The sequence below is a fragment of the Sorex fumeus genome, unplaced genomic scaffold (assembly GCF_029834395.1).
Source record: "Sorex fumeus unplaced genomic scaffold, SorFum_2.1 ptg000018l, whole genome shotgun sequence".
Taxonomy (NCBI): Eukaryota; Metazoa; Chordata; class Mammalia; order Eulipotyphla; family Soricidae; genus Sorex; species Sorex fumeus.
The window spans coordinates 3263353-3289072 of NW_026606075.1; the positions used below are offsets into that span (position 1 = coordinate 3263353).

The following is a 25720-nucleotide window of genomic DNA, read 5'->3' on the forward strand; positions in this document are numbered from 1 at the left end:
TATTACCCATACACACAAAGTGAACTACTCAGACACAAATGCTTAACATTTTTGCTTTACATATTAAGACTTTTAAAAAGCTGTACTTTTGAAAAGACTGCTTTAATTTTCCACTTATACATTTCTCCAACTTCTCAAAAGTCATTCTTAAATTCTGTGGGGTCACAAAGTACAGTTTCTTAAATAGAGCATAATTTTTATCAGATATACATATCATCTAAATCCCTCAATTCACAAAAAAAAAAACTAGCAAGATTCTTTCCCTGCAAAAAGTGTCCAGAGTACGTAACCGTTGCATCGAAGTGCAAAGCTGTCACTAAAAAGTGAGATACTTTGAGAAATAAGGTCATACAGCAAATCTCTATAAGACAATGACAAAATGTACTATGAGTTAGAGCTGAATCCTTTATTAAATGATCACAGCGCTGATGACGTTGCCAAAAATTTTGGGGCTCCTTATATTCTTCACTTACCATTCCAGTAACCCAAGAGAAAGTCGTCGCAGGGGCAGAGGTTCAAATCAGGAAGGCACCTTTCCATCATACTTTTTTCCCCGGTGGGGGGAGGGGTTGGGCTACACCCTGCGTGCTCAGCACTTATTCCTGGCCGAACTCAGGATACCCTATGCGGCGTTGGGTATTGAACCCGGATGGGGTGTGCGCCAGGCGAGCATCCTATCGTCTGTACTGTCTCCCCGCCGCCCCACTCCTCCCACCCCCATGCTTCTTAAAAAAGCCAAATATTAAAAAAATCTGCTTGTATCTCCGACCTGTTAGGATACGATAATCAGAAAATCTTATGCTCAATGTCAGACCTCACACCCCAGCTTTATGACGACTGAGCAGGGAGCAAGGGGGAGGAAAGAAGCGGCGCAGAGATGCTCCGGCCACCCAGAGCGCAGACACAACCACCCCGAGTTACCAGTTCCGCAGCGCACGCGCCCACGAGGGCCGCCAGGCCGCCAGCGACCCGGGGGCACGCGCAGGGCTCCTGGGGAGGGAGCCGAGTCCCAGGCCGGGGCAGAGTCACAATCGCATGTCCCTCACGTGCTCCGGTTGGGGTGAGCGGGCAGGGGGCACGGCTAGGCTCACGGCAGGCCCGCGCAAGCCAGCGCTGCACACGCCGGACCTTTGCATTCGATCTCAGAACGGGGAGTGGGCGGGCGGGGAGAGGGGGGTCGCAGAGAGCAGCGGTCCGCTGACCACCGTCATCCTTGCGGGACCCGCAATGACAGTAGAGGCAGAGAAGGCGCTTCCCGCAGCTTCCCTAGGCGCCAGCCCGCCCGCCCCGCAGGAGGGACCCGGGCCGCCGCGGGCGTCCCCTTTGCAGCCGGGAGCGACCACAGCGGCCCCGCCCGGACTCCAGGAGCCGCTGCCGCAGGTCGTCCGAAGCGTAGGGAGTGGCGGGAGACGGTCCCCCGCAGGGGCCCAGCAGTCCGTCCCCAGGAGGCCCGGTGCGACGCGGCAGTCCGGGCTCGCGGCGCCTCCGCAACCGCCCGCCGCGCGGGCGCGACCCTCGCGCAGCTCCGCGAGCGCCCGCCCGCCCCCTCGGCGCCGTCTCCCTCTCCCCTCGGCCACGTCCTCGCGCCTCGTCCCGAGCGGCAGGAGCGTCCACACCCGCGCGGGGCCAGCGGACGGCTCCCACTTGCCGGAATCCGGAATCCGGCTCGGACCAGGAGCGGCCCGCCACCGCGGCGGCCGCGTCGGGCCACCCGTGCGCGGTCGGCGCGCGCGTCCCCGCCGGTGCGTGCGTGCGTGTGCGTGTGCGTGCGCGCGCGCGCGCCACGCCGCGACGCCCCGCCCCGCCCCGGCCCGGCCACCAATCGCGCTCGGCCCGGCGGCCCCGGCGGCCCCGGCGCGGCCCGCCCCGCCCCGAGCGCGCGCGCGCGCCCGCCCCGCCCCGCGGGACCCGGCGTGCGCGCGCGCGCCCGCCCCTCGGCCTCGCTCGCGCGCGCGCGCACGCGCGGCGGGACGGACGGGGGAGCGCGCCGGGCTGCTGACGTCGCGCGGGAGGCGGGGGCGACCGCGACCTCGGTGGCGGCGGCGGCGGCGGCTACGACGGAAACGGTTGCGCTCGCTGGCTGGCTCGCTCGGCCGTCATGGCGGCTGCCGGGAGCCGATAAGCGGCGGGAGCGGGAGCGGGAGCGGGAGCGCGCGCGCGCGGCGGCGGCGGCGGCTCGTTACTTCTCGGCCTCGCCGTTGGCGCCCCGAGGATGAACTGATTGTCGGGGCCGCTCGGCAGGGGGTCGCGCGTCGGTGCCGCGGGCCGGGGCTCCCCGTCCGCCCTCGCGGCCTCTCCCTCCCCGCTCCCGGACTCTGCTCACGCCCGCGCCGCCCGGAGCCCGCGGACGCGCTCGGCGGCGGAGACCGCGGGGCCCCGGGCGCGGGGAAGGCCGCGCACCCGAGCCGGCCGCCCCCGGCCCCGCGCAGCCCGCGAGCGCGCCGGTAAGAGGAGGGGGCGGCCGGCGGGCCGGGGGCGGCGGGGGGCGGCCGGGCCGGGCCGGGGTGGGGCCGCGGGGCCGCGGGGCCGTGGGGCCGCGGCCCGGGGGCGGGCGCCGGGCGCAGGCCGGGGCGGCGCTCCGGGGCCGGGGCGGCGGAGCCCGGCGCGCAGGGGGCGTGATGGCCCGTGCAGGCCGGCGCCCCCCAGCGTCCCCGGCGGCCTCCGGGCGTGGGGCCGGCCCGGGCCCCCAGCACGTGGGCGCGGCGACGGGGGAGGGGGCGGCGGCGGCGGCCGGGCCCCGGAGGGCGCGGGGCGGCGGCCCGGGAAGTTTGAGGCGGGAAGCGCGGGGCCGGGGCCCGGCCGGAGGCCGCGGGGAGGCGGAGCGGCCGGCGCGGTGCCCGCCTCCTGCCGGGGCCCGCGGCGGAAACTTGGACGCGCCGGGCGGCCCGGCGGGACCGGGGCTGGCCGGGGATCCCGCTCCCGCGTCCGGGGGCGCACGAGCCCCGAGAGGGGACTTTGGGGAGGGACGCGGGGGGCAGCGCTGCCGAGCGGCCGAGCCCACTTTATTGTTGCGCGCCCGGCAGCGGCACTGTTGGCCGGGACAGTTACTTCTTGCCGGGGCGCCGCGCGGCCGGCCCCCGTACCCCGTCTTTGGGGGGTGCTGGGGGGCACAGCCCGCGGGGCGAGTGCAGCGCCTCGGCGGCAGGCTCGGGACTTTCTGGCCCGGGAAGGATCTGACGTCTCCGTCCCCCGCTTCTTCCTCTCCCTCCCCTGCCCGGCGTCTCCTTTGTTTATTCGTGCCGGGCTCGGAGGTGACGCTCCGGCCCGAGCGGAAACCCGGGAGGCGAGAGCGCGGCGGCCAGGCCTTTTCGGACCCTGAGCCAGTTCTTGCGGGGAGTCCGGGGGGCGCCGAGCCTTGCGGGCATCCCGGCGTGCGCGGCGCCTGCGGGGATCCCGGAGTGCGGTATCTGCATGGATCCGGGAGTGCGCGGTGCCTGCGGGGCTGGGAGCCCCGGCAGCCCCGGCAGCCCCGGCCCGGCGGCGATGCTGGAGGCTGGGCTCGGCGCCGGTCGGCCCGCGGGCGCGCGCGCTCACCCAGACTCGCCCGGGCGGATCGCAGGTGCCCCGCACGCCCTCTGGCCTCGAGCATCTTCCCTAACTGCCCCTTCGAGCACACACATTCTCCGAGTTGGGTTCGGCGTGGCCCCTTTTCCTCCTCTGAGCCTCGGAGCATCCTTTGAGAATCGGATGTCCTGGCACGGCGTGTGTTACAGTTGCCGGCGAGTGTTACAGTTGCAGTGCTTCGCGGTCTGTTCAGAGTGTCTCTGAGTGCGTGCGCATCTCGCTACAAAGTTACGCGCGACCTAGTTTCTGAAAGTTTCCAAGCCCTCCAGACACTTGAATGCAGTTAACAGTGATCAACGGTTTGCTAGACCCCCTAAAAGAAAGTTGTCACTCGTAAACTTGACTGCCCTAGAAGACGACCCTACCCTGATTTGTCCCAAGTAGAAAACGGCGTTACCCGTCTTCTCTCTGTGAGAAACTTCCTTACTTTCTTAATATCTTCTCTTTAGGTGGATAAAAATCCCTGGAAGTCTCTGAATGTTGAAGAAAATTCGACTGAATTTTTGATATTCAAGTGGGAGTCAGTATTTATATTCATCTTTTAAACTGGGAAGATTTATATTTTATATTAAAACTTCTTGATATTTACAATGAATGGACACAGTGATGAAGAAAGTGCTAGAAACAGTAGTGGAGAATCAAGGTAAGCACTCGATTATCTATTATTTTGTGAAGAAACTTTTGAACTTCATAAATTGATTTTCCTTATAGGTGGCAGTTTTCAAATTTAGATTGTTTTTATCTGGCCAGATAATCAAAGCCGTCCGTTATGTGAAGCCTTATTATTAATACTAATCAATGTCTATTTTCTTTTAAGATGTACAAAGAACTTAAATGTAGAAAAAAATGGCGTAGTGAAATGTTTGGTGCTTTATATTTGGGTTAATAATAAAAGTCAGAGCAATTAAAATACTTAAATTGACCTGGCTATTAATCTACTTCCAAATAAAGGCAGTAAAATTTTTATTTTGTTTTGTGACTGTTCACATAATGGCCACCAGCCACAGGTGGCTACTTAAAATTAGGAAACATCAGAATGTAGTTACTCTAATACACTTTGTCAAATATTCAGTGGTCACAGGTGCCTGGAGCTCAGCTACCGTGGAAGGGATAGTGCCAATAGCAGCATCCAGTGTTGCTATCACTGCAAAAGTTTTCTTGGCTATTTTTTTTGTTTGTTTGTTTTTGGGCCACACCTGACAGCTCTCCGGGCTTGCTCCTGACTGCACTTGGTACTCCTGGCAAGGTTAGGGACCTCTAGGGTTGCCAGGATCCAACCTGGGTGGCCTTGAGCAAGGAAAGTGCCTTATTGCTGTACTGTCACTCCTACAAAGACTGTTTAAATTCTGGAGCCCTTGCATTATGAGTTCAAAATGTAAGGACTCTGACGGAAGTTTAATCGGTTATTGAATCTTAAGGTCACGCATGTTAAAAACATACGTAGTTTTATCCACTTAAGTGTAGAGAGATCAAGAATATGGGTCAAAGATAGAATTTTCAATTTCTTATTCAAGTACGCTTCTTGCTCAGGTCTGCTTCTTACTAGCTGTAGGACAAATTATCAAACCTCTGCGAGTTTAGTTTTGTACTTAAAAAAATGTAGATTGAAAAAATAGGAAAAAAAAGTAGATTATAGTGTTATGTATTTAAACTTGAGAATTGAGTAAGATCTTCCATGAAAGGGGCTTAGAATTTCTGATACAATAGCACTCAATATTTGATGATCATGATTAGTTTCAGAATAGGATACTAGAGAGCTAAAGTGTCCATTATAATAATGTAGAGGTAGAAAGGACAAGAAAAGGAATGGATGTTAGGATGGTTTTAGGAAAAATACTGGTTAGTAAATAAAGCAGTTAAAAGAATGAGGTAAACTGTAGATAGAGAGATTTTCTTGGCATGAAGCAATACATGAATATGAAAATACTTAAAAAGTCTAAACTGCTTTAAAATTGATATACATTATAAATTAAGTTAAATTTTAATTTCATTGGTTAGAATCTTTAACTAATTTTGTAGTTTTAAGTTGATTTGTTTTTTGTTTCAATTTTTTAGTTCTTTTTGGAAGTTTAAAAAGTGAAGTAGGAATATGACATTTATGGTTGTGTGCTTTCTACTGAAAATGCTTATTTTAAGAAATTCTTTTCACATGGGAGGCTTTTATAGTCATTTAGGAATACACAAGAGAAGATACTGTCAGGTCACCAACTGATGGCTTAAAATGTAGTTACGTGGATATGTGGGTTAGGATGCACCTGTATAAGTTTCAGCTCAGTAGAAAGTTGATTATATAACAGAAGTTAAGCTTTAGGAAGTTTCTATTAGAAGATTTTAACGTATCAATTGCCAGCTGTGTGGATTTATGTTGATACTTGTAACTAAGTTTTTTAATCCTGGTTAGGTTTTTGTTGTTGTTTCTGGGCCACACCTGTGTGTGCTCATGGTTTATTCCTGTCTCTACATTCAGAGGTCATTTCTGACAGTGTTCTCTAGGGCCATATGGGGTGCTGGGGATTGAACCCAGGCAGGCCCTGTGTAAGGCAAGCACCTTACCTGCTGAATTCTCACTGGGTCCAGGTTCTTCAGTATTTTTGTTGTTTGGGGGGCCATATGGAGCAGTGCTCAGGACTTACTGCTGGCTCTGTGCTCACATTTCACTCCTGGCAGGACTCGTGGGACCTCGTGGGGTGCTGGGGATCGAACCCAGGTTGGCTGCATATAAAGCAAGCACCCTACCAGGTGTACATCACTCCAGTCCCATTTTTTGTAGTAATGGTTTATGGGTAACGGCCAGAAATCAGTGAAACCAACTGGCTAATTCTTGGATATTTGCTCAATAAGTAAAAAGTAAAGTAAAGGCCCTCCCGTTGATCGTCGATTTGCTCGAGCGGGCCCAGTAACGTCTCCATTGGAGACTTTGTTGTTACTGTGTCTGGCATCTCGAATACTCTCGGTAGCTTGCCGGGCTCTCCGAGAGGGGCGGAGGAATCGAACTTGGGTCGGCCATGTTGGCTGCGTGCAAGGCAGACGCCCTACCCGCTGTGCTATCCCATGTAGGCAATATTCTCATACTGTATATAAGTCACTTTCTTCCCAGTCCCCCTTCTTAGTTTGGGGATGGGGAAAGTTGGATATCTAACAGTGTTCAAATGCTGATCCCAGTGGTCGGGGACTTGGGATCATGTGGTTTTGGGGATCAAACCTGGACCTCTTGAATTTGTAAAGCATGAGCTCTAGTCCATTACCTGCCTCTGGCCTTTGAGAAAATTTTCTTAGCATAGATAAGGGGTTGCTAGTCTTGTTCTTTAATGGATTTAATTTTTGGAAATAACTTTGTACTAGCAATTGAACTTCTTGTAAGTCTTAGAATTCTGTTATTTCATTATATATATATTTTAGTAATAACTGCATCAATATATTAACATGTTTCAAATACGTATGTATATTCATAAACTTTGTTTACTTAAAAGAATTGTTTTCCACTTAAAATTTTTTTCCTTGCCTTTGAGGAGCCAGAGTCCAGAGGTACTTGAATGAGGTTCCAGCAAGTGGCTAGTCCTGGTTTAATTCCCAGCACCACACATCAAATTTTCCTTTATACCATACACTGCTGGAGCGATAGCACAGCGGTAGGGCGTTCGCCTTGCACGCAGCCAACATGGCCGACCCGAGTTCGATTCCTCCACCCCTCTCGGAGAGCCCGGCAAGCTACCGAGAGTATTCGATATGCCAGACACAGTAACAACAAAGTCTCCAATGGAGACGTTACTGGGCCCGCTCGAGCAAATCGACGATCAACGGGAGGGCCTTTACTTTACGTACTTTACCATACACTCCTGGACATAGCTCTGGAGGCCCTGACACAGTGCAGGATGGCCCTGCGGGGTCTCCCAGCATCCAGGACCCCAGTAGTCTCATGCCTTCAGGCCCGTGCATTAACTTAAACATTGCATTGAACTGCTGGGCCATTTAGCCCAGGGGAGCTGAGACTCTTACTTGGCCCTCTGAGCACCCCTGGGGATGCCCCACACACAACACATCCAGATGTGTTTGTGTGTGCGCGTGTGTGCATACATCTAGCGTGTGTGTGTGTGTGTGTGTCTGTAATTGGCTTGTAGAGCATTAGCTGGTTTTCTGCCTTAAGTTTTTGGATCTCACAGGTGTTTTTGTGAAGGCAGTGTGGTAAGCATTGAGAAGTGAGTGATCAGTGGAGATATACTAGTTTAAAATCTCTTTAAGGAGTGAGAAATTTTAATGACTTGGAGATCTGTAGTCTAAAGTCAGTGTTTTTCAGCATTTTTGTTTATTTTTAATGTGCTCTGGGGTGCTTAGGGTTTTCTCTTAAGGGCTGAGCTCTGGTTGGCTTGTAGGCTGTGCAAGGCGAGTACCTTACCTACTGGACTGTCTCTCGGTTGCCAAGGTTTTCCACCCAAGGGCCTGTACCTCTCTGAGCATCAGCAGTCGGAAGCACTGCTCTCCAGTGTCTTAGCTGTCAGGAGCACCATTTCAGGGAGTTGAACCTTGGCCATACTTTCCTTTTAGTGTCCTGTTATTGAAAGCGTTTTTGTGTGAACACAACACTGTCCTCCCGTTGATCATCAATTTGCTCGAGTGACCCAGTAACGTCTCCACTTTGAGACTTGCTGTTACTGTGTCTGGCATATCGAGTATGTCATGGGCAGCTTGCAAGGCTCTGCCGTGCGGGCGAGAGACTCTCGGTAGCTTGCCGGGCTCTCTGAGAGGGGCGGAGGAATCGAACGCGAGGCAAACCCTACCGCTTGTGCTTTCGCTCCAGCTTTGTGTGAACAGTGTGCATTTTTTATTTGTAACTCAGGAGCTGTTCCTGGCTTGTTGCTGGGGTGTGGGGTTGGGAAATAAGACAGGGTCTGCTTCTAGCAGTGCTTAGGGGCATTTGCAGAACCCGTGTTGAACCTGGACTCCTCTTGCATGCAAGGCATGTGCTCTAGCTGTGCTCAGGGCTTCATCCTGACTCTGCTGAAGGATCCACTCCAGGCTGGGTTCAGGGGACCTACAAGGTGACTGGGATTGAACCTTGCTGTCAGTAGTGTCGGTAGCATGGTTGCAATCATGTTATCTCATGATTCTTATAAGCAGAGTTCCTGCACCTTTGCCACCGTCAAAGTGTCCAAGCCCTTCCACCATTGTTCTCGTGTTACCTTCCTTCATCCCTCCCCTTCCCCTGCTTTGCTAAGGCCCGGGGCTTGCTCTCATTAGATCCAGCGTATCTCTTGTCTTATGTCTATTACAGATGGTTGAGTCCATTGGGTATTTGTCCTCTGCTCTGACTTCACTTGTGTGCCGCTTGTAACTGAGAGAGCTCGTCTTTCCTTACAGCTGTATAGTATTCCATTGTGTCTCTGTTCTACAGTTCGCTTCCCTGTTACCTGTCTTTGAACATCTGGGCTGTTTCCATAATCTGGATTTTTGTACTTAGTGATGCAGTGATCATAGGTATGCAGACATCTTTTTGAGTTGTTTTGTTTTCTGGGTTTGATGACTAGAAGTGGGATTGCAGGGGTTGTAGGGAAGATCTAGTCTTAATTTTGGGGGGGTGGGGGGTTTTTGGTCACCCCTGGCAGGGGGCCCAGGGCTTATGCCTTCTCCTAAGCTCTGTGTTTGGGGCTTTCTCCTAGTTCTGTGCTAGGATTACTTCTCCCAATAAATTCATACAGGGGTCACTCCTTGCAGTACCTGGGGTGGGGTTGGGGGTGAGGTTACTGGGGGGACTGGAAATCATATCAGGTGCAGGGGTTCAACAGGGGTGAATGTGTGCAAGGTGAGTGTCTTGCCCCCACATTATCTTTTTGGCCCATCTATTCTTGATATTTCTGGTTTTAATTATGGTGTTTCTTAATACGGTTAGTCTTAATACGGGCTGGAGCATTAGCACAGTGGTAGGGCACTTGCGTTGCACGCGACCAACCCAGCCGACCCACCCCTCCACCCCTCTCAGAGCCCATGCTACTGAGAGTATCCTGCCCGCACGGCAAAGCCTGGGAAGCTACCCGTGACATATTCAGTATGCCAAACACAGTAACAACAAGTCTCACAATGGAGACATTACTGGGCCCGCTGGAGCAACTCTATGAACGATGGGAGGACAGTGACAGTGACAGTGACAATACGGTGTTTCAAAGAGGCTGAATCAGAACATTCCTGAATGACCTTTTTTACCACATTCTTGTCAACACTGGTTGTTTCCAGTCTTGTTGATATGCTTTTTCGATGTCTCATTGTTGTTTTAGCATTTCCCTGACCATAAGTGACACTGAACACTTTGTTTGGGGATCACACCTGGAAATGCTCAGGGGTTACTTCTGGCTCTGCACCCAGGAATTACTCCTAGCAGTGCACAGAGGACTGTATAGGATGCTGGGGATCAAACCCAGGTCAGCTACATGCAAGGCAGAGGCCCTATCTCTATACTATTGCTCCAACCCCAACACTTAAAGTGTTTATTTTCCTTCTGTAAGCCCCTTTCCCCTGAAAAGTGCCTTTATCTCCTCTCATTTTTATTTATTTTATTTATTTATTTATTTTTGGGTCACACCCGGCGATGCTCAGGGGTTACCCCTGGCTCATGCACTCAGGAATCACTCCTGGTGGTGCTCGGGGGACCATATGGGATGCTGGGAATCGAACCTGTGTCGGCCATGTTGGCTGCGTGCAAGGCAAACGCCCTACCCGCTGTGCTATTGCTTCAGCCCCTCCTCTCATTCTTTGATGGTGTATGTGTGTTTAAATTCTTGGGAAAAGCCTTACCGTTTCTCACTTTTTTGATGGGGTTTTGTGTTTTTATTGTTATTGTTGAGCTTTGTGAGTGCGTTATATATTTTGGATGTTAACCCTTATCTGACAGTGTGCAAGATTTTCTCCCGTTGGATAGAGTGCTCTTTTAGCCCATCCTTTTGGCCCTGCAAAACAGTATTTTATTTTGATACCTGGTTTGTTTCTGTTGCTTGTGCCAGTGGACTCTGTGCCTGAACCCCTCTAGATCCTGTCCTGAGAGTTCTGCCTTTTTCCCTCAGATTATAGATTCCGGCCTAAGTCTTCAGGTCTTTAATCCACTTTGAATTTGCTTCTGTGTATGGTCTGAGATAGGGTTCAAGTTGCTTTTTTTTTTTTTTTTTTGCATTTAAGTAGCTTTCCTTAGCACCCTCTGTTGAAGAGGTTTACCTTCCTTGCTCACTCCACTTCATTATTTAACTTTTGTTTTGTTAATGGTTCAGGGGATTGAATCTAGGTTTTTCCTTGTGCAAGGCAGTGACTGCCACTGAGCCTTATCCCTGGCCCTCAGTTTAGGCTTTTTTTTTGTTGTTTTCTGTTTTTTCTTTTGGGGGTGCCACACCCACCCTGCCGTGCTTGGGACTACTTTGTGCTGGAGGGCCATTCTCTGTGGGGTGGGGAGACCTTGTGCTGCTTGGGGGTGGGGATGGGAGTCTAACCTGGGACTCTTGAATGCAAAACATGCACAGAACCTGTGAATTGCTTTCTTTGCCCCTTTCTCAATTTTTTAAAATTTTTTATCTTATTTTTCTTTCCCTTTCTCAATTTTTAAGGTTAGTTTATTATTAAGATTTAAATGTTTCTGCTGAGAAGCGTTTCAAGAAAGGAAAATATCACAGCACAAAGCCATAGTAGTTTGATAACATTGAGTTAAAGAAATAGATTTAAAATTTCCCGTGATGTCATTAATTGCAGGAAAGTATTACTCTTTCATTTTGTTTTTTGTTAATCCCTATTTCACAGTTCAGTGTCTGCACTCTTCATCTTTTCCTACCCATTCCTCTCCAAATGTTCTGAATGTTCTTATTAAATCTAAAGAGAATACCATTTTTTTCCATTGAGAACCAAATGCATTGTAAGTAAGAACTTTCCAGGTAGACCTTAACAAAATAAATTTTTCACTATATTTTAAGATTTTAGCAAGTCTACATTGTAAAATTTTTATGGTAAGGACAAAAGAAACTCAGGACTTCTGAAGACATTACTTTTATGTACATAGGTGTATGGGCAAACGTTACTTTGAAACTCATTTAAAATTTTTGTTGTTGTTTTGGTGTTTGGATCACACTGCCAGTGCTTAGGATTTATTCCTTTGCTCTTAGGGATCATTTCTGGCAGTGCTGGGGGATCATATGCCTGTGCCAGGGATTGAACCCAGCTCAGCCACGTACAAGTAAGCACTTTAACTCGTAATTCGTTTTATATCATTAGTTAATAAGATCTTGATGCCTGCTAGGTTAGATTTGGTATAGTTTTGTGGTTTTTTTTTTTTTTTTTTTTTTTTTGCTTTCTGGGTCACACCTGGCGATGCACAGGGGTTACTCCTGGCTCTGTACTCAGGAGTTACTCCTGGCGGTGCTCAGGGGACCATATGGGATGCTGGGAATCGAACCCAGGTTGGCCGCATGCAAGGCAAACACCCTACCCGCTGTACTATCACTCCAGCCCCTAGTTTTGTGTTTTAAAGTGAAAACACTTTTTGTGATTATTTTTTAAAAATGGCAAGCTTTTTAAAATTGCTTTCAAAAGGTAAAATTGTAAAACATACAGAAATATCCAAGTTAGTGTTTCATTTGTGATCCTAGGAGCAGCACAGCTGGGAGCTTGTTAGAAGTGGAGAATCTTGGGTCCAAGCCGCACCTACTGAGTCAACACCTTCAATTCAATGAGACTGATGTGATTTGTAGTTAGGATAAATATTTATGCATGCACATATAAAGCAGTTGGCCTGAAATCATCCTAATCATTTTGCATCTCACCTTATTTTGTTGTTACTGATGTTAGTATACATGGCTTTTGTTTTTGAGGACTCTTCAAGATTCTCATGGTGGACCGTCACATACCAGGGAGAGTTTGGGTATATTTGTTTCTCCTGTTAGAATAATAATGCAACCAACCAGTGGTTATTGCGCTTTCACTGACTGAACCAGCACCTGCCCTGGTGCACACAGAATTGTCAGGGCTGATCCTCACAAATTACTGTGATGTAAGCGGGGTTTGATTCCCTGCTTTCCAGAAGGGAAACCAGATTTATAGGCACTTTTTGAAAATATTTTTTTACATGTTCAAATTCCAGACTTTGAACAAGCCTTACTACTTTGGGTTTATTTTTATTTCTTTTGTTGTTGTTGTTGTCTTTCTGTTTATAGAAGTCCGTACCATGATGACCTAATCTGTTAAATCTTCTCGGTGTTCTTTGGTCTGGGAGTTTCTAAATCTTCCATATGTTCTTTAACTGTCTTGAGAAAAACCGGCCAGGTATCCTATGTAATGTCTTCCAGTTTTCTTGTTTTTTTTTTTTCTTTTTTTTTTAACTAAGTGAGGCTTGTTTTTATCCAGAGATGAGGATCTCATTTAACCACATTTGGGTTGCATAATCTTCACCTGACCTTGCTGATAGTAACCTTCATTACTTGGCATTGGTAGTATTTGTCAGGTTTTTTTTTTTTATTGTAAAATTTCTCTTTTTGAATTCTGTGTTGTATTAGGGAGCAAGTCTATGGAAGATCTGAGGTGGGGATTTCGTCAATTGCTGAAATCTCTACATAGGTTAGACTTCCTTGAAGAAGTCATAATTTCTTTCCTGTCTACTCATTTGTCTGTGTAATTTCTACTTAAGTTATAGTTCAGTAAATGTTTTATTCTTTGCCTCCTCATTTTCTGCCATGTTCATTGGGAATGTTCTCTTACATTAGTTTTGGTGTCTCTTTTACATGCTTCTGTTCTTTTGCCCTGGAATCAGCCAGTTCTTTGACTAGTCCTTGTTTCTTTTGTTGGAGAAAAGGGTATTCCAAATGAAGATGTGGGTTCAGTTATACTCATTGCTTCATAGGTTTTATTGCTTCTTGATCGTTAGTAGACAAAGCAGACAGAGGTCGTTCTTTTATGTGCGCACACACACACACAGCTGTGACTGTCCCATCTTTAGTTGTTTTGCCCATTTTAATAACATATTTAGGTAAATATGAATTCGTACTGATGTCTCCAGTGCAGTCCTTCAGTAGAGTCATCCTACTTTTTTTAATTGTAATTTTCACTTCCAGCAGTGAGAAACCTGACTTCCATCATCATCTTTCATGTACTTATGCACGAAATACATTTTCACAGTTTTCAGGTCATACATTTCTAAGCCAGTTTTACTAGAATACAGTTTCTGCACAGTTCTACATTTTTAGTTTTACAGTTAATAGTTCAACACTACTTCCCAAATTTTTCCAGTGTAGTTATGCCATAAATTTTTAGTAAAATAATGTTCACCTGTCACTTAAGTTGCACTTTGGTCCTGGTGATACTGGGTCATTTAAGAAAATTGCATACCTTACGTTTGACTTCTGTGGTACACAGCTTTATGACTCTTGACATAATACCATGCACATAAAAATTTATTTGTGATCCTGGTATTAATACAAAAATCTTTTACCTTAAAAGCTCCCCTGTGTATCCCAGTCTACTGAATAAATGGAATGTTCATTTTTGCAAGATTCCCAGGAGACTGTGTACACATATGCTTGTATGTGAAGCTAGGCTTTTGAAGTGATTCAATTTCTTGCTGGGTTTAGAATTATAAATAAACGAATAATCTAGAGGTGATAAAGGAATAGGCAGGATTACACATGCAGTTGTATAAATGAATATACTCATTCAAGAGGCCCCGTGGAGTATACAGCCAGTCAGGTAAAAGAAAATGAAATAGAAGCAAATTGGTGGAGTAATTTAATGTGCTTCAGGGTGAGTTTTTATGCCATTTTCATAATCTTGATGATCAATGATGTTTGAAAACTGAATGACAAATGGTGTGTATTCAGAAGTATGAATGAAGAGAGGGGAGTACAATAGTTCTATTTACAGGAACATGCGGGGGAGAATATAAAGGAATTCAAATTCACAGCTTCACTAATGAAGACTGTTGGATCTCCTTGTTTTTTAGTTCTCAACATGGGGTAAATAAAAAACAATATTGTGCTGAAGTTTTTTTATAATTTAGTTCCAGGTGAAGGGAAGAAACAAAAAGTTGCGTAGTGGGATGCACATCAAGCTGCCCGTGGCTGTCAGCCGTGGGTGGACTGACCAGAGTTCTGCTCGAGGGGCCTTCCTGGGGATCTGTTGGACCTGGCAGACTCTTTTTCTAGTGGGGTGGGGTCAGGTGGGGCTCGAGCCTCACCTGGGCTTTCTATCCTGAGGGGTTTGGGGGACCATGTGCAGTGCCAACATTCAACTGGGGTTGGCCTTGGGTAAGTACCTTGACCCACCTGGTTTTCTCTCCCTACTCCGTTGAGTCAAGTTCTTGGTGTGAGCAACTATAAAAGTTGTGATATGAATAACTCGCATAAGCAGAAATCTTTCTGCAGGAGTTTGGTGTGTTTGTAGGGTTCACCTATTCTTAAGGTAGTCCCTTTAGTTCTTGTAAATATGGTTTTGAGTCTGAAGTTCCTGAGTTGTTTGTCCATGAAGTTGTGTGTTATTCCTTCAAATCTGAATGAGATTCTGGCTGGGTAAAGTACTCGGGTGACGCTTTCACTTCAGGGAGTTTTTTTTTTTTTACTATATTCCACCATCGTCTTTAGGCCTGGAGGATTTCATTTGGTAAATCTGCTGTAAATTTCCAGGACGCTCCTTTGAATGTAATTTTCTTACTTTGATCTTGCTGCTTTCAGTATTCTGTATCTATGCTTTTTGTCATTCTGATTAGGATGTTTCTTGGGAGTATTTTTATTCGGATCTCTTTCAGCTGGTCCCCTTCTGGCTTCATGGGTGTGGACACAGGTCCCCTTTTGCTCTGAGAACTTCCCATCAGTGCTCTTTGACTATTGCTTCTTTATCAGGGTTGCCTTCCTGCCCCTCTTGGGACTCTGATGATGATGATGATGATTCTTCTTTTTTTTTTTTTTTTTGGCGTTTTAAGTCATACCTGACGATGCACAGGGATTACTCCTGGCTCTGCACTCAGGAATACCCTTGTGATGCTCAGGGGACTGTATGGGATGCTGGGAATCGAACCCGGGTTTGCCGCATGCAAGGCAAATGCCTTACCCGCTGTGCTATTGCTCCAGCCCTCAAGACCGATGATTCTTATGTTGTTTCTCTTGAATTTACTCCAAAGTTCTCTTGTCAACTGTTGTTTGTTTTGAGTTTTTTTCTTTTTCCATCATGCGTTGTCTGGTGGTTTTCTTCACCTGGTCTTGGAGCTCACTGATTCTAGTCTCCGCTGCTGTTACTCTGCTGCTGAGGCCTTCCAGTGAGTTTTTTGTTTTACCTATCAGATTTTTAGATATGCCATTGTTTGTAGTTTTTTTTTTTCATTTTTGCTCTCGTATCCTTTTGTCTGTTCCATTGTTTCTTTGTGCTCCTTAAACATCTGCGACAATTCTCTAAATTCCTCATCAGAGAGATAATATAGCTCGTAATTATTTGTTGAGTCTTCAGAGCTCACATCTTTGTTCATTGCTTTTCCATTGTGACTTGTGCAGTCTGGAGGTGTTTCTTGTGTGGCTTCTTTGTGTGCTCATGGTGACTTAGGAAGAGGTGAAGAAATGCAATGCCAGTATGCTATCTAGGCTGGGTGGAGCCAGATTGGGGTGGTTAGCAGCCTCCCTCTACCCCTTCCTCTACTCCTCCTGATGTGAGACCCAAAACGGTGATCTTGAGGGACGTCCTGCCCCAACACATTGCCTCCAGAAATCTACTTTATTTTGGGTCATAAGCCACACCAGTTATGCTTAAAGGTTACTCCTGGCTCCGCACTAAGAAATTACTCTGGGTGCTACTTAGGAGACCAAATGCGATGCTGGGTATTGAACCCGGGTCAGCCACACACAAGGCAAGTTCCCTGCCCACTGCACTATTCATGTTGAAAGCCACTTTAAAGGTGACAGTTTGAGATTTTTTTTAGTGTTGCTAGCTAGGTCAAGTCAGATCTAAGTTCTCACTGAGATTAAAATACATGAACAAGCAGAGTTCAGGCTAGACCGTACACACATCCTTGGATCTCTAATTTGCACTGGCAAAAGGAATGAAAACCCTGCTTTCGCCTTCACACGCCCCACCCCAGTCCCAGGGATTGGATTCAGGGCATCACATATGCAAGGCCGATGCTCTCCCTCTAGCTACATCCTTGATGTTGGGAACTTTTTTTTTCTTTTTGTTTCTGGGCCACACTTACCGATGTTCAGGGTTTACTCCTGGATCTGTACTCAGTATCTTAGTGGGGCTGGGGGAGGGGGGAGGGGAACCATATGGGGGTGCCTGGTTGGCTGCCTGCAAGGCAAGCACCCTACCTCCTGTACCATCACTTGACCCCTATTTTCAGTTTATTTTTTATTGAATCACTGTGAGATAGAGCATTGCAAAATTGTTCATGATTGAAGTTATTCATGCAATGCTCCAACACCCGTCCCTCCACCAGTGTAATTTCCCAGCACCAGTGTCCCCAGTTTCCCTCCTACCCCTTCAAGCCACCCTGCACCCCAGCCTGCCTCTATGACAGACACCTCTCTTCTCTCTCTCTCTCTCTCTCTCTCTCTCTCTCTCTCTCTCTCATATTAGGCGTTACTGTTTGCGATATCGATGCTGAAAGGTTATCCTGTATGTCCCTTGACCTGTTTTCATCACTCAGTTCTTGTCCAGAGTGATCATTTCCCACTCGTCTTGTCACAATGACCCCTCCTTTATCTTCACTCTCCCCCCCTCCCACACCATTGATCAACCTTTCCCTGGCCTATTTTTATTTCATTTTATTTTATTTTGCTTTTGGGGTCACACCCAGAGGTCTCTGCAATCAGGAATTACTCCTGGCAGTGCTTGGGGGACCATATGGGATGCCAAGGATCAAACCCAGGTTGGCCACGTGGAAGGCGAACGCCCTCCCCACTGTACTACTGCTCCGGCCCTGCTATTTTTATTGTTTTGAAAAGAGACAGATTTTAATTTTTCAATCCTTGCCTTTTATTGAGGTAGTGATTTGTGAACTGTCGTTTCATATCTGGCATGCCACACTTTTCCCAGAGTGCCTGCTTCCTTTGGACAGTGTCCAGGCTTCCCCCACGTCCCAGCCCATTCTGATCGCCAGCCCTCCAGGAACTCCATTCTTAATGAACTGTTTCTCTCCTGGTGGTACTTTTAGAAATCACCTTCTTTTTCCTTAAGATGATTGAGCAACTGCTGTGGGGTAGGTCATATGAAATACCGAATTTGCGATTCTTCTCTAAAGCTTTTAAAGAGCAGATGTAAGCCTTGATTCTTTGTAGTGTGAGGTAGGTACAGTAAATACGGAGGGAATGATTGGTAGTACAAAGATAGAGAGCTAAGTTTGATAAGAATGATTAATTTTTACATTGATGTAGAATATTGCAATGTCGTTTTGGTATTTTTGGAGGGAGATTGTTTAAAATTTAGATGATCTTAAAATATTATAAAGGCCCTGGTAATGTAATTTTTCTGCATATGAAGTATTTTGATAAACTTAGGAAAAGGTTAGGAGGTAATAAATATTATACTATAGTATTTCTTATGTGAAGGTTGGAGCCTTTGGGGAATGACGACATTGTGTTCTCTTTTGGGAGGGCAGGGGCACACCTAGCAATGCTCAGGAATCACTCTTGGCTCCTGGAGGTGCTCAGTGGGCCATATGGGATGCCAGGTCCAGCTGTGTGCAAGGCAAGCGCCCTGGCTTCTCTACCACCACCCCAGTCCCTGACGTTGCACTAATTACATCAAAGACCTCAGTCTATGCCTGAAATAGATATATTATTCTTACCATTTGACACAACTACAACTGTATTCCTAGTTCTGAATGACTAAACCCTGAATTGTACTTATAGAAGGAAGAAGTTTGATCTGGAAAAAAATTTTTTTAAATGAATTGTGTTACTTATGACTACAAAGCCTGGCAAGCTACCCGTGATGCATTTGATATGCCAAACACAGTAACAACAAAGACAGTGACAGTGACTAATATGAAAATATTTTATTCAGCAGTTTTTTCTTCCCCCCTCTGGTGTCAGGGATCAGATTCATGTCTTACATTACAGCTGAAATACATCTGTGGTTTAGCAATCCATTGTATACTAAGGATTAAGCCAGTGTGCATTGTATCTTAAAGGACTAAGCCAGGGTGCAGTAGATTATTATAATCGTATTATGCTATCTTAGTTATTTTACTTATTTCTATTAAAAGACTCAATAATTGCAACCATCATTGCTCTGGATATTTGAAACTATGGTATAACTTAGTAACAAAATTACAAATAACTTTCTTAGTAAGTTAAGCAAACAATGATATAAACTTTGTTTTTTGTTGCAGTATTAAAGTAATTAAAAACAAATATTTTTAAATTTTTAGAAAAATTAAATCATTTTTAAAATTAGGCATTTAATTACTTACATTAACTTAAAAATTAAGAATATTTTCAAATCTATGTAAAAGTAGTGACAATAAAATGAAATTGCATGCATCTGTCATTTAGCTTCAATACATTTCATTTTATGGCTAGTCTACTTTTATTTCTAAATTCTGCCTAGTATCCCTTATTTTCCTTAAATGCTTCGAAGATTATTTTGAAGTGAAAAATTTCAATATGTACCTGCTTTGTAGGTAACAACAAAGGGTAAAATGAGTACTATTGAGTTCTACCTGCTTGTTACAAGTAGTGGCGTTACAAGTAGGAACAACTTTAATGGGTTTTTATGAAACTTGATTCTGGAATTGTCTCCTTCCCTCTCTTCTGTCTTCCCCACTACTCGTTTTATACCTGGGTTTTTTTTTTTTTTTTCTTTTTGGGTCACACCCGGCGATGCTCAGGCGTTACTCCTGGCTCATGCACTCAGGAATTGCTCCTGGCGGTGCTCGGGGGACCATATGGGATGCTGGGAATCGAACCTGGGTCGGCCATGTTGGCCGCGTGCAAGGCGAATGCCCTCCCCGCTGTGCTATCGCTCGAGCCCCTAGACCTGATGTTGTGACGCTTTTCTAGAGCCACTTGAATTTACTGCCTTTCCTTCACTAAACTTAATCGTGCTTTAAATTAGTTGGGTTTATTGCTGCCCTTCCCTAGACTATCAGTTTCCTCATTTATTTATTCCCATTTATTTATTTGGAGACTTGAATGTCATAGCATCTTACCACATTTGTACTCTAAGCACTGTTTATTTCAAAAGAATCTTTTCACTTCTTGGCATCATGTCTAATGCGGGGGTGGTGGTGGGGGCTGCAAACTGAACTCCTGTTGCCTGTGTGGCATGTGACTTTCCTCCCGCCCAAGAACAGTTCACTTTATAATAAAATTTGTTTTGGGATTAATAATTTCTCGTGTTAAAAGGAGCTCTTCCATCTGCTGTTCAGTATAATGGATCAATCGCAGTAACAGGCTTTTAAAACTACTGGATCTTCTCGAACCTTTGGGAATTATTTTGTTCTTGTTGTAGAAAATAGTAAATAATAAATTTTAATAGTGTGATTTTATAGAATTTAAAAATGGGTCTTACTGATCTTATCAAATGAACCCCTCTCGTTTTCCAAGTGATTTGTTCTAGACCGATGCCTTTTAAATAGTGAGCTGCAGTCTGTTAGGGAAACAATCAGATTTTGTTGTATTCCAGTGGATGGTGCTTGTTTTGTGGCACAAGAAGTTGTACTTGCTGCTGTGGGGTGGAAACTGGAACCAGGGGCCTCCCACACTTATGGCAGGCAAGAACTCTACCCCTGAGCCACAGCCCTCTACCCAGGAATGTTTTTAAGTGAAAAAATATTGTATGCTGAGGTGTCTCTTTTGTTAAATATCAAACTTCTTTAGTTGCACTGCATATGTGTATATGTGTATGTGTACACGTGTGTGCATGCTAACTCATGGGGCAAAATGTATTATATAGGTCATGGTTCAAAAACTTTGACCTTTGGCCATTGATTTGTGATTTTCTACTTGCATTTGTTCAGTGTCTGCTAATTTTCAGGTTGTTTCTCCAGTTCCATTGATGTAAGTCATGGTTGGTAGAATTTGGGGCCTGAGAGATGTCGTTCTTTGGGTCAGGCGCTCACCTTCCACATCACTGACCAGAACTAGAGAGATCTCTGGCTCTGCAGATGGTTCCCTGGCCTTGAACACAGCCAGGACTAAGCCTTGAGCACCCCGTAGTTAGGCGCAACCTCCCCATCTCCTACAGGTAACTAAGAACCCAGAGTCATTTTGAAAAATACGAGTGGTGAGGGTGTGTGTAAAAACTGGTAATATTGGGAAGTATTTATTAAACATTGCAATGGCCTGGAACAGCGATCGGTGCCTGGGGAAATGTGCCACGGTTTCTATGTAATGTATATTTTTGAATCATGTTAAAGATCAAGAAGTGGTGTCAGTGGATGGGAAAGAGAGCACATTTTCCAGGAGGCCAAGTCTGGGATTAGTTCTACACTGAGCTGTGTGGGCCCCTCTTCCTGGAGTCTTGCCTCTTTCCCATTCCTCAGCCAGCACTTGGCTCATGTTTATATCTTTGATTTTCAAAAGTTTTGATTTTCAAGAGCCTTTTGCTCCAGGAAACCTCTTTTCAGTGCTTGCTAATGAGCAAGTGAATTTTTAATTTTATTAAAAAAATTTTTTAATTGAATCACAGTGAGATACACAGTTACAAGATTGTTCGTGATTGGTTTTAGTCATGCAATGTGCCAAGACTCGTCCCTTCACCAGTGTCCATTTCCCTCCATCAGTGTCCCCAGTTTCCCTCTCCTCCCTCACCTGCTCCTGTCGGAGGTACTTTCTCTCTTCCTCCCTTTCCAGCATTCTGGTTTGCAATACTGACACTGAAAGATTGGCATGTATATCCGTTTACCTACTTTGAGCACTCAGTTTTTTTTCCAGAGCAATAATTTCCAACTATTGTTGGAACTATTACTGGTTCCTTCTCTATCTGACCTGTCCTTAGCCTCTCCTCCCTCCCACCTGTCCCCTCAAGCCCTCCCCCGCCACACACACACACACACACACACACACACACACACACACACACACACACCACACACTCTTGTGGCAAGCTTCCAACCATTGCCAGTCCTCCTGGCCCTGATTTTTCCTGTCTCCTTCTGACTCATGCCACTCAGCATGGTGCTCTCCATGTCCATCACATTTCATGACTTCATTTTCCTTAATAGCTGCTTAGTATTCCATTGTGTAGATGTACCATAGTTTATTCAGTTCTCAGGCCCTCAGGTTGTTTTCAGATTCTGGCTATTGTGAATAGTACCGCAATGAACATAGAAGTGCACTTTTAGAAGTCATTTGGGCAGATGCATTAAAATCATATTTTACAAGACCTGTTTCAGACGTTTGTTTCACAGACACGACTTTAGCACTTTAATGGAAGAATCCAGTATGAGGCATGCAGTTAGCAGAGCTGGTACAGGAGGCAAGGTGCCTGCTTGCTTTGTTGAGCTTTTCTCATATTGATTCCCTGGGACCACATGCGGTCCCTTCTAAGCACAGAGTCTGGAGTAGCTTAGGAGAAATGCCGGGTATGGCCCCTCCCAGCTCCTTTTCCTCCCCTTATCCCCAAACGCTGTGCTGCGTGGTCTCAGGTTTAAAGGTCTCAGGTTTAAATTGCACTCCCAGAGCACAGGCTTAAATACCTAAACTTCACTCTCGAGTGAGATTTGCCCTTCCAGGATCTGTGACGAGTGGGGTAGTTGAATAGTTTTTCTTGTCTTGCCAGGGGTGGTATGGCCACCCCCAGCAATGCTCAGGGTTACTCCTGGCTCTGAGCTCAGGGTCACTTGTGGAGGTGCTGGAGATTGAAGCCAGGTAAGCTGTGTGCAGGGCAGATACTCCTAACCACTGTCACCCCGCCCCAGGTTAACGGTAGCCAGTTTCACGCTGTAGCATGCAGAGGGACAGGGTAGAATTCAAGCACGCCACTTCACGTGGAGGAAAGAGTTTTAACGGGAGTGGGGCACCGCGCCTAGCTGTGCTCGGGGCTGATTCTGGCTCTGTGCTTCGGGATCACTCCTGGTGGTGCTTGGGGGACCATATGGGATGCCGGGATCAAGCCCGAGTTGGCTGTTTGCAATGCAGACACTTTACCCCTGTGCATCTCTTGGCTCCACATATCAGATGATTAAAATGGAATAATTGATTTATGCCTGTGCTCCAGTTAGTCTATTCGGTGTATCATCTGTAAATATGTACTGACAGTCTTATATGTGTTAGTGCTGCTGTTTGGAGAGGTTTTATCTTTATTTATTTATTTATTTAGTCATTAATACCATCCCCCAAAAGAACACAAAACCAGAGTGGTGAGCATTAGGCTGGAAGTTGCCCTGGCAGTGTAGGGACTATTCTGAGGGCTCTAGGTCTTCAGGACAGGAGGACATGGGGTGTCCATCCTTGTCACTCAGTCTCCCTCAAGATGGCGATGGTTCTAGAGGAGTCTCCTCTGGAGAGTCCTAGAAAAACTTACTGTATCTTTAAGGACATGCTTTTGTTGTAAGGGTGGAATGGAATGTGGTGTGAACACATTCTAAGAACTCTGTGAGGAGCCATGATTTAAGCATGGTCTTAATTGAAGTGTAAGTGGGAGCATGATCAGAACCAAGCAGACAGTGTAAATGAATGCAGCTATCTATATTTGGGGGGGGTGACTGGTGAACTGGAGATCAGAAAGTCATTGTAAGGAGCCACTGCTGCTTAGAATGGGACCACATGGGAGGCCACCTAGTATTTCCGGTTATTTGATTTTTCGGAAGAAGCTGCTTGAAACTGTTACCCCACAGACATTTGCACTTAGAGGAAGATGAAACCCAGAAGTACAAAAGTAAAGGTAAAGAAACGCAGTGGAAAGAATGAGAAAATCTGCCTGAAAGATTTAGGCATGTTATAGGGCTTTAGACAGATCCTGCCAAATACCAGTAACAATGATGGGTCTCATTCTCCTAAAGAGCCTTGAATATAAGCTCAGGGCTAGGATGAAGGAGACGTTACTGGGGCCTGCTGGAGGCAGTCGACGAAGAACAGGATGATTTGTGATTTTGTGATAGGGCGAAGTTCTGCTTGATACTAAGTCCCAAGTATGTTTCCCAGGTTAGGTAGAGTGCTAGAAAGTAGGGATATTTATATACACACATATGTATATATATATGAATTACACACATGTATATATCTGCACATATACATATGTATGTATATGTACGTATATGTATACACACATTCCTGCACACATAGTGACTTATTTCAAGCCAGTGCTAGACGTAGTTCATGGAGGAGATCTAAGAAAAACCCAGTCTGAGAAGTGAAGGGTGAACAGAACAGGAATGCTAGGGACAGAGAGGGAGTAGAGATTAACAAACACTTTCCAGGTCAGGAGAAACTGGTTATAAAATTGGGATTATGAGGTGAGAAAGAGGAGAAATGCAGGCACTGAAGGTAAGGTGGGCAACAAAATAGAGATGAGAGCGATTTTTAAGATGAGTGAAATTGGAGAAATGTGTAGAAATCACCTTGTAGCTGTTTTATCCCAAGTGCAAAAGTAAACCTTTTAGTTTTACAAAGGGTGAGGCTTAAACATAGCTTGGTATGGGTTTAAGCTTGAGAAAACGCTCCAAAATTTGAACTTAAAACAGTTTAACAATGAATTTAATGAACTGGGATGTGGCTCAGGGTCGGTGCTTATGACTCATGTAAGACCCCGACAGATATGTAAAGGATATTCATTTCGTTTTTCTCTTTTCTCTCTTTCTCACTCTTCCTCTCCCTTTCCCTCCTCCCTTTCCCCATCCCCCCTTTCTCTCTCTCTCTCTCTCTCTCTCTCTCTCTCTCTCTCTTTCTCTCTCTCTCTCTCTCTCTCTCTCTGGTAATTATAGGCAGTATCAACGATTTAGGATTGAAAAAATAAAAAATTTGGGATTGACCATCTTCAAGACAGACATCTTTTTTTTTTTTTTTTGGTTTGTTTTGTTTTTGTTTTTGGGTCACACCCCGTGGTGCTCAAGGCTGACTCCTGGCTCTGCACTTAGGAACTACTCCTGTTGGTGTTCAGACCACATGGGCTGCCAGAGATTGAACCCAGGTCAGCCACATGCAAGGCAAGTGCCCTGCCCACTGCACTGTCACTTCAGCTCAGGACAGGCACCTTATTCCTGTTCTCTCTCGAGCCCTCTTACTAGACAGATCCATGTTTGTTCTGATCCCTTTGGTGACCCTAAGGTTGACTTCGTCTTCCTGGGAGCAGTGAGCAGTCACGCTTGCTCAGGTGCGAGTCTTGTCCGTCTCCCCGCTCTGCAGCGCTGCTAGTGCTACCATCGTCCTCTATTACCAGCTGGTAGTCACAGCGCTTGCGTTTCTTAGGCGGGAGGACACACAGCCCACACCATCTTTTATATGTCTACCCGCCTGCCTTTGGTCAGTGTGGTCTTGGGTTCTGTCTTACCGATTAATACTTCTGTGTTGTCTCATAATGAATGCTCAAGACAGATTTGGTTGGTGGAAGCCCTTTCAATGCGATGCTTATGTCATTTTCAGTAAGCATACGTTTGCATGTCCCCATATTTACATTAGGACTGACATTTTTTGCTTTAGGGGCTGCTCGTGGTGACGGCCAAGGAGCCGTGTGGTGCAGAGCATGTGATCCCATCCTTCATGCTGCTGCCTGGTTTTCTTTAGGGCTCAGCAAATTGTTTAGGCTCCTCTTGTACCTTTCTCATTCCAGTTTTAGCGAGGGGTTTATGAAAATGTAGGATAGTATTTATAAATTAAGATCTGAGTACAAGGTTCACTGTCACTGTCATCCTGTTGTTCGTCAGTTTGCGCGAGTGGGCGCCGTTAAGATCTCCGTTCGTCCCAGACCTGAGACTTGAGCAGCCTCTCTTCTCGTCTTTCCCAACTCGCTGGAGGTTCTTTCTGGGTCAGAAGAAGGAGACCCAACATTGTTCCTGTTTTTGGCACATCAAATACGACCTGGGTAGCTTGCCAGGGCTGTGTTAATATTCGCTGAGGAAATCAAAAGCTATACTGTGGTCCGTTTGTATAGTATTAAAGGAAGGGGAAAGGAAGCAAAAGTCTTTCATCTCTGAGGGGGAAGTTGAGGCTCGATGGGTTTATAGAATGGGGTCTGTGCAGTTGCATGAGTGAATGGGGCGACACTGACTAAGAGGATAGAT

At 46.4% G+C, this 25720-nt stretch overlaps 1 protein-coding gene across 2 annotated transcripts in view; it reads left to right on the plus strand.

Moving 5' to 3' along the window:
• Nucleotides 1-2158: 2158 nt before the first annotated feature.
• CHD1 (chromodomain helicase DNA binding protein 1) overlaps nucleotides 2159-25720 on the plus strand; it is an 89999-nt gene continuing 66437 nt past the window's right edge. Inside the window, exons 1-2 of one of the 2 annotated variants that reach the window (XM_056112469.1) lie at nucleotides 2159-2444; nucleotides 4014-4207. In XM_056112469.1, the coding sequence (XP_055968444.1) occupies nucleotides 4155-4207 (53 nt within the window). In that variant the 5' untranslated portion in view covers nucleotides 2159-2444; nucleotides 4014-4154. The remainder of the gene's footprint in view (nucleotides 2445-4013; nucleotides 4208-25720) is intronic. The other variant, XM_056112468.1, reaches the window with a different exon arrangement.